This window comes from Zootermopsis nevadensis, unplaced genomic scaffold, assembly GCF_977971745.1.
Source record: "Zootermopsis nevadensis isolate Lab colony 2312 unplaced genomic scaffold, Znev_1.0 Znev_ptg000028l, whole genome shotgun sequence".
NCBI classification, from domain to species: Eukaryota; Metazoa; Arthropoda; class Insecta; order Blattodea; family Termopsidae; genus Zootermopsis; species Zootermopsis nevadensis.
Window position 1 is genome coordinate 12,894,063 of NW_028259160.1, and position 16,664 is coordinate 12,910,726.

General features: G+C 39.3%; 1 protein-coding gene across 6 annotated transcripts in view; it reads right to left on the reverse strand.

Annotated features, from left to right (window-relative positions):
- The window catches only part of Cip4 (formin-binding protein 1-like Cip4), a 57,371-nt gene that overhangs the window by 14,974 nt on the left and 25,733 nt on the right, over nt 1–16,664 (reverse strand). For 4 of the 6 annotated variants that reach the window (XM_022070326.2, XM_022070325.2, XM_022070328.2 and 1 more), the window contains exons 3-7: nt 12,533–12,583; nt 3,499–3,646; nt 1,697–1,954; nt 991–1,176; nt 564–785 (exon numbers count right to left, since the gene is read on the reverse strand). In XM_022070326.2, the coding sequence (XP_021926018.1) occupies nt 564–785; nt 991–1,176; nt 1,697–1,954; nt 3,499–3,646; nt 12,533–12,583 (865 nt within the window). Of the gene's footprint in view, nt 1–563; nt 786–990; nt 1,177–1,696; nt 1,955–3,498; nt 3,647–12,184; nt 12,313–12,532; nt 12,584–13,232; nt 13,359–16,664 lie in introns of those variants that run through there. The other 2 variants (XM_022070329.2, XM_022070330.2) reach the window with 2 other exon arrangements.

The following is a 16,664-nucleotide window of genomic DNA, read 5'->3' on the forward strand; positions in this document are numbered from 1 at the left end:
CTGCTAAATTATCAATAACCGATATGTAGAACTTTGGTCCATAACAAGGAAATGTTTTACCAAACAGCTTTTCTCTTATAAAAATAGTCACCTGTCTTTGAATAAGTTTTGAAAATCAGTATTTAATCCTCAACACTATAAATACATTAGACCATAATCTTTTAATACAGCAAATTAATCACTTGTGAATTTAAGGACAATTATGCGTAGGTGAAGGTAAAATGTTAGCAACATCAAGATCCAAATCTTGACATTTGTATATGTCTGAACAATGCACTATTTCATCTTGTGAAGAGCTCAGTTGATGACATTTCTCAGAATCTAACTCCATCCATCTGTGCTGTCATCACCCAAGAACAGAAACAAGATTAACTACAAATGACTATGAAATGCCAAAGAATTCTGTGTTTAATTTGAAGTTGATGACCAATTTAAAGGGAAACCAAAGATTTGTTGAAATGTCACTTTGAACATACCTGTTACATACAAATTACAATGTATTCTGAAAAGAAACTTAAATTTTAAGACGTTTTATTCTACAGTAACAAAACAGACAACTCTACCTTATTAGAGCTGAAAATGCCAAAGATGCCAACTCTCTTCTTTATCTTCCCCGCTGACATTGTACCTTTAATTGTCATGGCTTCTGGCCTGATGGATGTAATGGCAACAGTGTTGATTGGGGCAGGCACTTCACCGCTCTTAATTGCACTGAGGTCTTCAAATGGAAAATCTTCTGGTGGTTGAAACCCTGACTTATATCTTTCTATAACCATCAGAGTGTCCTACAGACACACAAATCCAACAAATTCAGAAATGTCATCATCAAAGGACATGCCATGAGAAATAAATCCAGAGTAGTACTGATGAGATTGATAGCATTTAAAATGTAATATTTACAATAAAACAATATTTTCAAGAAAGAATGTTCACAGAACAGAAACCCAACTTTTTATATTACACGACAATCTTATAAATAAATTCTCCTACCTCCTTCTCATTTATCTGTTCAGATGCTCTTACAATCCCATCTAAACATTTGCTGATGATGGGAAAAACATTTCTTTCAATGTCAACTGACTGTATCATGAAATTCTTGATATTCTTTATTCGCTTCTCATCCAGTTCTTGTAGCTGATGGAACACGTCTGGCATCATCGTGTGATAGTGCTGATTCTGCAAAAATAAAACTCATGATGCAATTCTGAAAACAGTATAAATATATAGAGAATGAACCCGTGTGAACAGTGCACATTATAGTTTCTGCTGGTTGTGCCAGTGTGTGCTCAGTGATTTATGGAAATATGTGGTACTACCTCACACTGAGTGAAATAATACTGGCCTTACTTTAAACTATCCAAAAGCCAACTGATTGACGAACAAACGAATATCACCATCACCATCCTGTTAGAAATAGATTGGTAATTACAGAAAGTAATTAATATTTTATGTAAAAACATTTATACTTTTAATTTCAAATCTTGCTTAGTATACTGATCTGAATAAAGTGGGTATTCTTACATGAGCGAAGAAACTAACCCTGTATTCTTCTGTAAATTGTAAGCTTGAAGACAATAAACAAAATTTCAGGAGAGCTTTAGAAACAAGGTTCCATGAAATTCCACTCCTCAATATTCATATAATAACTGAGGACTTTAACAAGAGCATGTCTTAATGAAACTTTCAAAATTATTACCTGTAAATCATTAGTCTTCTGGAGCTGATTAGCATATTCATTTTTTGTTTCTTCACACTGCTGTGATTTAATGGTCATGTTCATCCGCTGTTTCTCTACTTCAGCACGTGATAAATTTAAGTCTGCATCTGCTCTCTGAAAGTTATCCAATGCCCTTTCTGCTTCCTTGAATGCTTTCTCATAGTTCTTGCGAGCCCTATCTAACGAGTTAATCTGGGCACTCAGGTTTGCCATCATACGAGCCCCCTCTTGTAAATGCTATAAAACAAAATTAATTACACATAAATTAGTAGTAGTCACACATAAAGGCTGTTGAGGGATGATATATGGTTCCAGAATGTGAATTTGGTAACAAACATGCAAAATATATGTTTCTGTTGTAGTTATTTATAATTCATGGCATGACCAAAGCATTTATTCATGTAATTAGGAACTACCATCAACTATCCCACAGTACAGTCATATTACAGAACAATTTATATAACATGTAAAAGACATATCCAGAAGAGAGAGAGTGAGGAACGAAAGGATTAGAGAAATCATGAGGGTGGATCGAGATATAATAGTGGAGATAGAGAAAAGACAACTAATTTGGTACGGACACGTGCAAAGGATGGAGGAGGAAAGGTTACCAAAAATGACTATGAAATGGCAAACCAAAAGAGAGAAGGAAGAGAGGAAGACTGAGACCAGGATGGAATGACAGAATTACAAGAATCATGATAGAGTGGAAACTACCTCCAGAAGGATGGGAAAATAGAGAAGAATGGAAGAAAATATTAGGCACCTGAAGACCAAAGTAACGGTCAAGGAATGGAAGAAGAAAAAGAAGTGAAAGACATCTCATGGAAGTACTAACATTCCTAGGTATGTTAAAAAATATGGCTACAAAAACTTCCCTTTTGGAATTTCCAGCCAGGTCTGAATTGATCAATTTCCTGGTCTAGGCTTTTGAATTTCAGTTTAGGCAGAGTAGCAGAGGGATGGCAGGCATTTATTTTCCTCTTAAAGTTACAAAAGGCACAGTACTTTAATACACTTTGCCCTAAAACAACAAAGGAAGTTCTACAATAGGACTCCTTATTCTATTCTCAATTTAATGCAACACAGACTAAAACTTACTGTCTACAAGATTATTGGGTGTCACAGCACAGAAGGCTACAAGTTGTATGATTATATATGTGTACTATAAATTCATGCAATAAAATTAAAAGCCAGTACCAATTTTATGCTGTTACATGCTAGTTTAATCCCCCAATTCAGTAGGTTCACAAAGCATTTGGCTTAAAAAATTCACAAAATGTCTCTGTTACTGTATTCTTCAACTTTATGGCCTCCATATGCCATTTAAAAATTCCTAAAAATTTACTTTCCCTGAAGTAAAGTAATTTTTAGGAGAATTTTATTCCTTGGAAGCCTACACAAGACATTTCTAAACAGAAAACAATAAACAATGAATTGAAATTAATGACCTCCATACCTGTAGACAAATAGTTTTATAACTATCACTTCTAATTCAAAGATAGAGAAACTCAAGAATTAATTTAAGATAAGATATTCATTAACTACATCACCTGGCATATCTAGGAGGACTAAAGGCCAGCGACTTAGGAACCACGGGAAATGATTTGAATTAATCTCACATATTAGCTATTGTCCTCTTGTTGAAACTGATCTTTTGGCATAAATTCAAACCTCAGTGGTCAGTATGAGGGGAAGGACTTTATATATATTTGTTGTGGGTTTGTTAGTGCAACACAAGGGGTGGATCTGGAGAAGAGAAAAACACTTTAATTGCATACTTTTTTTCGTTCTTCTTTGAAGTCTTTTACTAAAATCGAAACCTCCCGAATGACGTTGGACTGGAGGTTTTCTGCGATCACTTCATGTTGCCCTGCTAAATCATTGATTTCTGTCATGACATGTTTGAATGCTCTGCATGGACTGTACCTGAAACAAAGGAAAGACAAATTTTATTCTCATCACTAACTTCAGGTGCCACTGTGGGACATAATGCTGTAATCACAAGAGACAACCCAATCCATTTCAACATGTTCAACTTCCACTTGGCTTTCATATCAAAGTCTTGGATTCATCCTTTAACCCACTCTGTGCATGACAACCAAGTATTTTCAGCCAATGTCATTGCAATTATTCTAGTCAGTTTAGAGTCACAAAGAATTTTTGTACAGTAGCCCAAATATTAGCACCATCAAATATGAGAGAGAGAGTAGTATTCGTTAAGCCACTATTCTAATTGCAAGTAAAGGTTTTATTAACTGGTTTTGCACAAAAAAATTCAGTTACAACTCATAATATTAAAGCAAACATGGTATTACATATTTTACATTTTGCCTTTCTTAATATTTCTATATAGTAACGACAGAAAGTAGCAAGGGTCCGGCATAGTCTAGTTTCCAAAAACTTCCATTCAGAATAGGAGATGCAATATTCGTTTGTCTGGATTAACACACAAAGGGAATTTTACATTTCATGTAGGCCTATTCAGTAAGCAAAATCACTCAAGGCAATCAATGTAGTAACTGAATTTGTGAGGCGAAAAGTGAAGCACTACGTTATTTCACAAACATGATAATGCTGGTCTATACAATTACACCTTCGTGCATTACCTCCATCACGAAATGTAAACTTACTTGCTCTATCAGTCATAACTGCAGTGCACTAATACCGGAAGTGTTCATGTATTACGCCCATAAACAGTTATCAAATGCTTCAATGAAATCGAGAAAGCTCCATGGCGTAATTTCTTATTTCATATTATCTACAATGTTCTGCGGGATGTTAATTATCCGGGCGTGGACCCTAGTTTCGAGAGCAACCAACTGTCACACTAACTAGATGGCTTACCGAACCCGAAGGTTCATCACCGAATTAACCAAAGCCCTCCATCGGACCCTGTCCTGGGCCAACAAAATCCAGTCTCCTTCAACTCCTATCTCCCATAGATCCCACCTGACATTATCCTCCCATCTACGTCTAGGTCTCCCCAGCTGTCTCTTCCCCTCAGGCTTCCAACCAATACCTGGTGCACACTTCACGTCCCATCCATGCGCGCTACTTGCCCCGCCCATCTCATTCTTCTCGACTTAATCACCCTGACAATATTGGGGGAGGGGTACAGATTTTTGTGTTAAAAAGCGCCCCACACCTCCCAGTGTTATCGCACTGGTTTCTAAAATGAGGCGATATTATTAAACGAAGTTCCCTTAACCGCTCATGTAACACCCGTATAATCCGAAGAATGTATAAAGCGTTGCATTACTCATTATCAGCCTGAAGGGAACAGACTATATGGGAGACCTAGCCGCAGACGAGAGGGCCATGCGGATGTGGACAGAACTCAACCGACTCTGCGTACGGACAGTGGGCGGGCTCTTGCGAACACGATAAAGAACAGATTTCTACATAAATGAGGGACTTTTGAACTACTCAAGAGATCGGCCAGCTCTGCTCAATGGAGTTAGTTGGTTATTACTCATGATCACAGATACATGCACGCCAAATCGAAGAAATCATGCCAGAAGGAAAAATAAACATATTTGCATAATCGGAGATATCTGGTCTGTCCTCATAAAATAGTGGAATGTATGTCACGCAAAAAGAACGTAATGCTGGTGTTGCTCTACACAGAGATACAAATACTTACATTTGGGCGTATGAATGACATTTGTCAAGCCAAATAAGCGTCTTCTGTAAATCAATAATTTTGTTGATTAACCTTTCTGGCATGATACCCTCGAAATGTTTACAGGACGTCTGTAGTCTGCAGAATGTCTATTCAAACAAGAATCAGCTCTGACACTGACGAAGCACTGTTTTTTAAGTCATACCATTAAGTAAACAGTTTAAATGCAGTACTGCAGTGGCAATCCATCAAGTTGAAACCAATTCTCTGGCACTGAGCAACAAGTGATACGACGATGAAAAACCACACTGCCAGCTTCCTGTAGCACTTGGAAGGTGAAGATAACCGACGTCTGGGATGTTGCGTCGAGCTGTCCGGTTGTAGCTTACCGGTCAGTTCATTTCGCGAGCGGAACAGTACAACTTTAATCGTTCTAGTAGTGGGTTTTTCTTACCTTGAAGATTTCCGACAAAAATGCTGTTTTCAGGCACACTTCTCACCCCACCCTCCACCCCAAACGCTATAGGACTACGTCAATTTAAAATTATTTTATTAAATACACATCTGATGTCTGTTGAGGCAACACATACGAGTGGCAGCTTCCAGAAAACTCAGAACAGTGTAAATATTAAGGGGTAAAATTGGTACGACACAGCGAATACAGTGCTGGGAGGTAATAGCCTGATAGAGAGTAATAAAAGTTTATTACCTAATTTACAATTAATTATACACTTATTTACATTTCTTGGAAACCAAAGCCTCAGGAAGATCACAATCAGAAGATGCAGCCATCTGGAAGCAGCGCACACAAATGGCATTGCTTCCCCACACTCGACTTCGTGTGAACGCCAAATTCGCCATAAATATGCATTAATTCTTACACGAATTACGGCCTTGTTTCAGATTCCAAACAGAATTATGTGCACAGTGAAATCCTCTTAAGCAACATACATGAAATCATGCATTCAAACAAAACTGTTAACACTTTGAAAAGACACTTAGTGCTAAACGCGTTTCGACCTCAAGAGGTCATCATCAGAGGCAAAATGTAAACAGTTTTGTTTGTATGCACGATTTTATACATCAATACAATGCACGGTATGCAAGGTTTTAAGACTCTTAAGCAGCAGCCTAATAACAAAAGTAGCTTCAATCATATTAAGAACTGCGGTCACACTTTCTGGTTCTTCTTTCCGTGCAGCCACGACGGTTATCAGAAATGGTAGCAGCTGTCCGGAAACAGATGCGCACTTCATTACTGAATCTGGAGTAAAATTCTTCACATATTTAAACGGGCATTAAGTACCACTGCATCAAGAAATGGGTGTTCTTATTCTTAAATGGCTAAATTTCAAGTAACGGTCGTGTCTTCTAAAAATATATTTCACAGTCAACTAACCCTAACACTGGAGCAGCAGAATCCAAAGGTTCAACGTCGTTAACAGCAAGAACAGCCACTTAGGCCTATCCCTCTCATGAACCAGTTCAATCCAGTTCGCATCCCCATGTAATAATTTCATCCATTTTAATACCGCACTCCCACATCCGTCTTAAACTTAACACCATTTACTTTCGGCAATCGTGACGAAGAAATGCATTAAGAGAAATCAGACTAAAAAGATGCATACATCAATGACCTAATTGGACTGGATTATCATAACTCGTTCCTCTGCTTTTCTTAAGATTGTTTTTGTGCAATTCCTGTACCTGGCTCCAATTAAACAGCGATGCTATCCGCAAACAGCCTGTATAATAGACGAAAACTCTTACGACTCTAATCGGAGATTTCTGAAAGTCTCACTCACCATTAATTCCGATGACCTGAAAAGAGTGAAATGCAGTGTAAACAGGCCCCCTACTGCTTTTAAACAAATGTCTTGTTTTCAGGGCCTCAAACTCTAAGTTTTAAATCTTCCGAATTTGGTCATAACCAATACTACATCTGTTTTCAGTCTATAACAGTTGCTTGCAACTGTTTTGGTCGTTTTCCTTAAGAAAAACTCTATTTATTAGAATCTTTATACCTCAAATTAATATCTACCCACACCTCGGATTTTCCAAAAGTCTTGGCCTATACGTAGCTAATTCTGAACCAAAGTGTCAGTGCATGGACCCTCAGATGACAGATTTCATACGGTCTCGACCTGTGTTTGAAAGCAATGTCAACTGAACTTATAAGTACAACTTCTGTAAACTGCATATCAGTGCCGGCTTTTACACCGCAGTTGAGACTTCCTGTTTACAAAGAACTCGACGAACCAGTGCGAAAAAACAACCTGGCAAAACCTAAAATAAACATGGAACAAAACGCAGCCAAAACAATTTGCTACAAATTAATAAAATGCAAGTAAAGTCTGCTTTCTAGTACGGTAAGAACTCTTTAGAAACGTATCTCCGAATTCAAAGTGTTCGTCCACCCACTTTTAAACCGTTTCAAATTCCTTAAAACTGGCAGCTTCTCAGAAACGAGAAATGCATATAGTCTACCAAAACGTCTTTCCAAAGGGGGCGTGCGTGTTCCTTCGGACAACTCTATATATATATATATATATATATATATATATATATATATATATATATATATATATATATATATATGAAACAGTCTTGATTCAAACCATTCAAAAACAGTGAGCCACTGCTGGAAGAGAAAAATGCTGGCCACTGCCCTTGCTACATCCTCGTGCCAAGACCGGTGCTGAAACTTTTGTCAAATTAATGGTACACACATGAACTACTTCGCTTGAACAACATCTTTACATGAGTGGGGGGTTGACTGAAAGGGGCAACCGCATGGCCGGTCCAGCCACTTTGAACGTCGATTCTACGAAAGTGGGTCTAGAGAACAATTAAAGGTTCACTAAAACAATTGTAAGACGACAACTACTTTCATTATTAGTAACTAAACTCTCGCGTATTACACTTCCAACATTTCTAATACACCCGGCTGGTAATCCAATTACAATCGCATTATCACTACTGCCGCCGCCGATAACAGCCAAATGGGATTAGTACTGATATTATTACAACTTATCATCAGTCTAATAAAATCCATAAAGCCATCTACTTACCACAATGCGTTATTGAGTTGTAGAGTCAACCGTTGTCTGAGGACAAGCTTATTCAGAATTGAAGAGTTGTTTCAATATAAGTTTGTTATACAAACTCCTTGTTTTGTGAGAACGTTAAAAATGTGCCTCAAGATGGCCAAATATATAGGAATTCGATCTCCTAGGATTTAAGCTACTAAATGTATTTACGTGCAAAACTGTATAGAAAACCGAGGTAAAATCTTACAAACCAAACGACAGACAGAAATACAGATTCGAAGATATTTTTTTACGTAGTGCAAAACTTCAGAATTCTGTGATTATACATAACAAACTTAAATAATTTGTGAAGCTCATAAAGCCATTCATTTAGTATATTGCTGCAGCTATGCGCAATTAACCTACTGGCTGATACAACTCAAAAGGCATTACATTTCCCTGTTTCCCAGACGCCTGAAAGAAAACGGCGTACACTTAATTAATCTACGCAATAAGACCTGAACATTTTTTCTGAAAACTCAGCAATTCACAGAGGTTTATAAATCAGCTACAACAACAAAGTCAACAACCGATGACAAAGGTGGTCAGAAGATACCACTATTACATCAGATGCTGAGTTCGAGACGAGACGCTGCAACCAGGCCTTCAGGCATGGGTGACTATGAGGATGTGAACTTCCGAGAGGGGCAATTATACCTTTCATTTTTGCCATATTAAACAAGAGACTGGTTCTGATTAGAAAACTTGTGTTTCTTAGTTTCTAATTCCGAATCGCGCAACTACTTCTGTTGAAGTTGCCGTCCCAGATTCTCGGTGTACCGTCAAGCACAAGAGTGCAGCAGTCCGTATGTGAGATGGCTTCTTAAATCTATTTAATGCAAATTATTCTCCAGACAAAAATCTATCAAACCCTTGTATTTATTTCAGTGTCAAGAGATAATTCGTGCCGAAATAATTTAAAACTTCTGCATGTGCGTTCTTTCATCTGTAGCTCGTCCGTAAAGCAACTACATAAACTCACTGGCATCCATAAAGTAGACACACTCTACGCAATTATGTGCGAGTGGTAAGAGAACACCTTATCCGGGTATAGGAACAAGCTAATTCAAGACATATTCAATGCACCAGTCATCCAAGTCAGATACTAACAACCAGTGTCTCCTCATGCCACTACAGTCGGGTTCAAATCTCGGTTAGGAGACCGGCAATTCCGACAGGGATTTTCGTGGTTCTCCTCAGTTCCTCCAGGTAAATACGGCGATTGGCCACATCTTCTCAATTTATTACCCATTATATTATTCGACGCACAGCACTGTTAGATAAACAACAAACAAATAAAATAATGTACCATTTAACCACAAATGCATGTTTCTGTGCAGTTCGGGTCATAGCAGTAATTACAACAGGAACCGACAGGTGAATATCAGAGAAGCAACTTCGACACTTTAACTTTATAATTTTGCTAAACGCCGTAGTGTTGTGGTTATTTGTCACTCCTGCTTTTCATTCTGAAGATTCCTTGTTCAAATCTCGGCCCACATACCCATTACAGAGACTAACGTTTTTCAGTTTCCTTCTACGTCTTTTCAAATCCATCATCCACTGGCCGTGATGCAACAGACATAGTTCACTAACAGTCACTAATAAATCAGCTAACAAAGAGATCTTCGTCTGATGAATGGACGGTGAAACTCTTGCAGAATGTTCAGAATACGAAATGCCAATCCCTTTCCCTTGAAAAACACGTCATACCATCATCTTCGGCCGGTTTTCTGTCTCTTCTTCGATGACGCGCATATTCAGCGACCAGACAGTCAAGCCTGCATCAACATCCATTCATAATATGCAAGCTCGGAGGCCGCTCACACGATGACCTGCATACCAGGCAAGGTTCCCGTTGAGAGACCTGCGTACACCCGCTCTGCCGACAAAGTCGTGCACGCACGCTGTCTCACACGTGTTCTTGCTTCCTCCACGACTCTTGCACAATGGTCATCACATTATGTGTGAGGAAAACTCCCTGGAAATTTCTTTCATCCTTCCAACGGCTTGAAACTTACAAATTCTTGTATCGGTTATACGTACGAGAATTTTTTTTGGCCCGTCCTTGAATCTCACAAATTCAGAACACGAGATTTCTTTTCGGGGGACCTTGAATTATAATGTCGGTCTACACTTTCTCCACAGTACATCCCTATCTTACAAAGCAAGAATGTTAACCAACACTCAATCACGACGTGTGGTCATGGGTTCACAAGAATACGTAAGTAGAATGCAGATAATTGGTTGAATTTCTGTGCAGAGTAATCTTCTTTAATCTGGCTATTTTCCCTTTATGGGCTAAGCGCTCTGCGCCCTCCAAGTGCCACAACAGGCCTTTTGAGGGGCTGATGCTGAATTTTGAATGCGGTACGTCGGGGCTACGCGAAGTAATACCGACGACAGACTGGTTGAGAAACAGAATGGTGTAACTTCAAATCTAGGTGCTGCCATATACGTACTGATCAAGTTTCCGAAGTAGAATGCTGTAACAACAGCTATACATATAAGACGATAAGTATGAAGCTGAAGCTGTTCTACAGAATTTCCGGTAAGTCTGGAACCACAGGCAACACACATCTTACCGCAGCGGCGAGTGGTGCAACTGGTTAACGACGATCTTATGGAAGCTGCCATCAAGATCCCCTGACCTTGCACGCATCTCACGACTTCTAACCGTGGGACCATTTGAAAGCCAAGTTGTATGCTGCCAAAACACGGAACATCGAGCATCTTCAAAAGCTACTCGTCACTGTACGCAGATCATACCACATGAAATTAGTGAGGTTTCCGCGGCGGCGAGTCCGAAGATGGCTGTCTTCTGGGTTGTAGCGCCGTGTAGTCTGGTAGAAGCTTACTAAAGTTTCAGGGGTACTTGCTGCCTCCGTCATCAGGACGATGACTCATCGCCCTGATGATGGCATACTTCTACCAAACTACGCGGCGATACAACCAAGAAGACAGCCATCTTCACGACATTCTCTTGTTTGTCCGTCTGCGTGGGGTGAATGCTCAACATATTAGACATGGTTTCTAACAGCTGTGTCAAAACTCCAATTCTGCCTATGGCTCCAGACTTTTACACCTCCAGGTCGTAAAATGCGACTTATTGGACTAACCCACTGAGGCTTCATTTCAGTTCACTTCATCATAACACAATCAAATCATCTGTCGGTGGATTTTCCGCCGTCGGTCTGTTTCTTTCTATTCCTCTCTTTCTTGATTTATTTCTCCTTTTAACCCACTGGCATACTTTGACGGCTACGAAACATCGGCGTACTCAAGTTTTACAGCCGTGATACCACAGGATAAAAGTTAAAACAATTAACTTATTGGGCAATACATAAGACCTATAGCATACAGACGTTTTGTGCGGCGATGGCTAGATTCTCTATTTATGAAATCGTAGACCGATCTTCGTATTACAGAATGCTGGCATGATACTTGACGATACGAACCAACCGTACCGCCGATCATATAGTAATTCAATTGATCATAATAATATTATCTGAAGAGTAAAATTTATAAAGTACCTCAGTAGTACAATATTATACATCCACTTGCTACTTCGTATCTCTTAGACTCGAAAATTCTCCTTCGGCATTTTGTTATCAAACACCCGGGTTTCAGTAGGGCCTATTCTACCTGCACTACAAGAAAAGTCAAGTCGATTACATAAACACTCACGGAAACATATGGAACATAATACATGCATACGGTGACGCCAAAACAAAATTCAATAATAAAACATACCAAAGTAACTATGACTGAGAACCGTTAAAAACCTCAACTGTTGGTTTTCAACGCAGAGCTATCGAGTTCTTCAGCCGTCGACCCATCCTGAAGTTGTCTCAACAGATTCTGAAACGACTCCTGATTTTTCTACAACGGCAAACACTGGTTAAGTCTTGCAGGAGGCGACAGATATATAAAGCGTATGGTAATGAATGTCTCCAACTGACAACCTTGGAAATGATTTCAATGCATAATCTACATCACAAATTACATCATTAAAACAGGCAGCAGAATATATCCAACCTATTTAACCTCACAATGAATCTATTAACGAATAGAAGAAAATATTTATTGGATTCTACTTACTGATAATCCTCTTCATCTTTTTTCTTTGGTTGGTAGTTCTTTACAAGCCTCCTGTGAAATAAAGCAGAATTAATTGTCGCTCTACATACATTCAGTTAACCCTTTCAAGTCCAAATTATTAAGTATTCTGTTTGTAAAGTACATTAATTATTTTTGTCATAGAAAAACATATTCACACCAATCCCTTTTTTAATTACGGAAACCATCTCTCCCGCTAAACTTGAAAAGGTTGACTGATACAGAAAATGAATAAATAAATATATATAAATATAGGCTGTTTTATAACAGAAAATAATTAAACACGTTAGAACACATTACAAACATTCTGTGTTAACGAGAATCTACAGAAAAACTGTACTCTGTGCGGGTATGATAAATTCATAGCATTTTAAGACAATGTACAGATTCTTATAGACTCTTATGGTTCAACGTCGCTTTATTAACTTCAATAATTATATAGTAAGGAACGAGCTATAGTGATATATCCAGCGACTTCGGAGGGATAAGATGGAAAAATCCTAAGTTATTTAATGTTACTGTATCATCAAACGGTCGTGGCCTACTGCCATGCAGTATCCAGAATATATCAAATAGCCTACAATGTACCGAAATGTATTACGCGACATCGCCAGCAAGAATTTATTTATGAAAAGAATGCGAAAACCAATTCCACACGGTACCAGCACTCAAAACGACTTACTCGTTATCCGGGAGACTTTTCATATATAATACGCAGAGGAAGTTTGTACCACGTCACACTCTGCAGGTAAATGTATCATAATGTGGATGGAGATACACGAAGTCCTTGTTATGGGTTCGTTTTCACATTCTTCAAAGAACGCAAAGAAAATTCTTTTACGGAATTCCAACGTAAATTACAACGTCTGAAGTGGCTGCTTCGTCTAATATATAATCAACATGAAAGGATGGGATGTCCTGCAGGGAGCAGACACGTTATTAGTAACAACAAACATCCTGAGTAGCAGCTGTAAAAGAAACCAGTCCCAGTGTTGCCACAATGGTAGTGTCAACAGAAAACAGTACGTATAGCCTTCTACCACCCTGTGGACAATCTTACTAAGGTCACAAACACGACATAATACATAACATAGAATCGAACTGCAACGAGTAGGTGTTCTTTGTTTGAAAATAAGAAAACAGGTTTCTGTACCCGAGTCCATCTATGGTTTGGTTGCACAGGTAAGCCGCATGCTGTATTCTATTGTACAGTTAAGGTGGGGAAAGTCTATGACCCTGTAGAGCTGGGCCTCTAACAGGCCCTTTGCCCATTCCACAGAATAAATATGCGGCAGTGGTGGAATGATACTGACAGGGAAAAACCGAAAGATTCCGTGAATAATCTGCCTCAGTAGCACCTTGGCCGCCATAAATCCCAACGGACTAACCTGAGCGTGAACCTGGGCTTTCGAAATGTGACAAGCCAGGGAGTAAGTTCAATATCAAGAGTTTTTAATGTTGTCATGATAACACGATTCTGAGTTCTGCAACATGTTTATGTAGTCATTTTATTGTTTCTTTAATTCGTTTACTTACATGGTCAAAAGTGAAATAAATTGTGTGCCTGGCCTTCATTTCATATTCCGCTATCTTACTCTACCTGAGTCTGGAAGCGTTGGACCCTTCCCGGAATCGAACCCCGCTTACCCAGCCCATAACCCAGTCATTTTCATAAAATAAGACGAGGCAACTCACTAGGGAGTAGGACACCTGTATGTATATGCCGCCATCCTATTCGCTGGCTGTGCTCGGTATAATAATGGCGGTTCCGAATGTTGTGCTGCTGAAATGCTCCCTATTTTGAGGAGAGGCAGAAGTAAAGGGCCTATGTAATTAAATATAAACAACACTGGAAAGGAGGATTTGAGGTTTTCACAGCGGTGAGTCTGAAGATGGGTGTCTTCTGGGTTGTTGCGCCGTGTAGTCTGGTAGAAGTTTACCGACGTTTCAGAGGTCATTGCTGCCTCCATCATCAGGGCGATCATCTCTCCAACTCTTCACAACTGCCTATGAGTGACGCACAGTACAAACAACTCAGAGAATACAAAGACCATTGTATTGATCGAATGATGAGCTGTGCGCCAGTCCCTTCACCCTAGGACTGCAGAACACAGTTTTCTCCCCACAAACGTAACGAGGAAGACGTCTGTTACCCTAAGAACCGGACAGGACTTCAAGCAGCCTCTTCCCTTCAGATTTTCGATAGCATTTTCCATGTGCTTATCATCTTCCTCGTGCGTGCTGTATGTCACCACCTCTTCCGCTCTGACTTCATAACCACAATAATATTTCGCAAAGAATTTATTCATCAAGCCCCTCATTATATAATTCTCTCCATTCTCCTGGAATGTCCCTACTCCTAGTATAAAGTATCATTCTCATTACTATGTTTTCAAACAATTCAAGCTCTTCCATTGGGGCGAAAAACAAACTTTTACGCACAGAAAACATGTAAAATTATAATTCTGTAAATCAAAAAATCTGTACTAAATGTTAGGTACCATTCCTCTGCTCTTAGTTTCTACACACACACACACACACACACACACACACACACACACACATATATATATATATATATATATATATATAAAAATAATACTGATTTCTTTATCGTCGTTAATGAATATTTAAACTTGACGCACCTTCGAACAATTTATTAAATGCCTTTACAATTAAGAACCATTTCTTTTCAAACTTACTCTAAAGCTCAGTCCTCACTGTTCGAAGCCTAGTATCCTGCTGACTGGGGTTGATGGCCTACGATTTAATCATCTTGAAACTGTTACGCAGGCGAAAAGGTTTGACCTTGACAGTACGGACCCATGCAAATGTCCTATGGGGGTAAATCTGTCTAAAATATAAGGCTATAACTAAGCAGGATGTTTCAAATGATTAATTTCTAGCCACAAGGTCCATTTGCCCCTAACCCATAACGCCAAGGTCACAGCTTTCCTCCAGAGTAACAGACAGTACAGCTTCTGTGGGTCCATCGACACACCTAATTCCAGAACCCGACACTAAATTATCCGCGGCTTCAAATCTCGGCCCGGAGATTGGTTGCCCTCAGGCTCGTCAATCTAGGATAAAGAGCCTAACGTGAAATGAGCTACGACGGCTTCCGCCCACATTACTGCAATTTCATTATTCTGCAATGTGCGCAATGCAGTTGACAAACAGCCTACACTACATGATGGTAGCGCTGCTCCAGCATCAGTCTGCACACTTACTGTACGAGCACCGACGAAAGTCCCCTGGAAGCAGGGTCGCATTAACGGCTACGCCGTACTCTTTCTTAAAACACGCGCGCAGCAGTTGATATAGTAAACGATAGGCAGTGACAACATAACGGTGGAGTGGCCTCCAATGGCATGACCTTCGTAACGAGTTTCATAATCGGTCGAGTGTTTCTACAAGTTTTCGGTGGAATGCATGAGTATTTTTAAACGCCAAACCAGAAACAAAAGAGTTAAAAACAATTACTTTAGCTGCCCTGGTGAAAGTAGTACCTATTACTTGAATTGCTGGCATGGATTGTCGCTGTGTTGGCAGTTGTCACGTGGCACAGGCTCCAACATCAACGGAATTCAGACTTTCCTTACTCTTTAGAGGCAAATGTGTACTGTCTCAAAATAGGACACGACTGTCTTTTCCCGCTTTACATTTACGATCATCCTCAAATCCCCACTGATGTTACGTAATTTCCGTGCTTTGTAAGCTGTCTACAAATAAAGTCGGAAACAAATGTATTCATTACTTTATCTTGGATAACGCCAGTGAGGGATTGCGAAAAACACCTATTGTGCATGGAGACCTGCCATAAAAAACCAAGGTCAGACAAATAACTGTCTTGGCCTTATCTCGTCGTACATAATGCCTTAATCCATACCTACTGCAATCAATCGAGTCTGTGAATACGTTTCTGAAACACAATTATAATGCTATAACGTCTACACGGTAGTTTGAAGGTGCAACAGGCTATCAGAAGCTATAAAACGATACTCACATTATTTAGTGAACCATTTCTTTGGATAAATGCTGAGCAAAATATGACTTTAAACCAGTCGAAAACTTTCACTGTTAGAGCCAGGAAATGTGTGGTCCGTTGAACCAA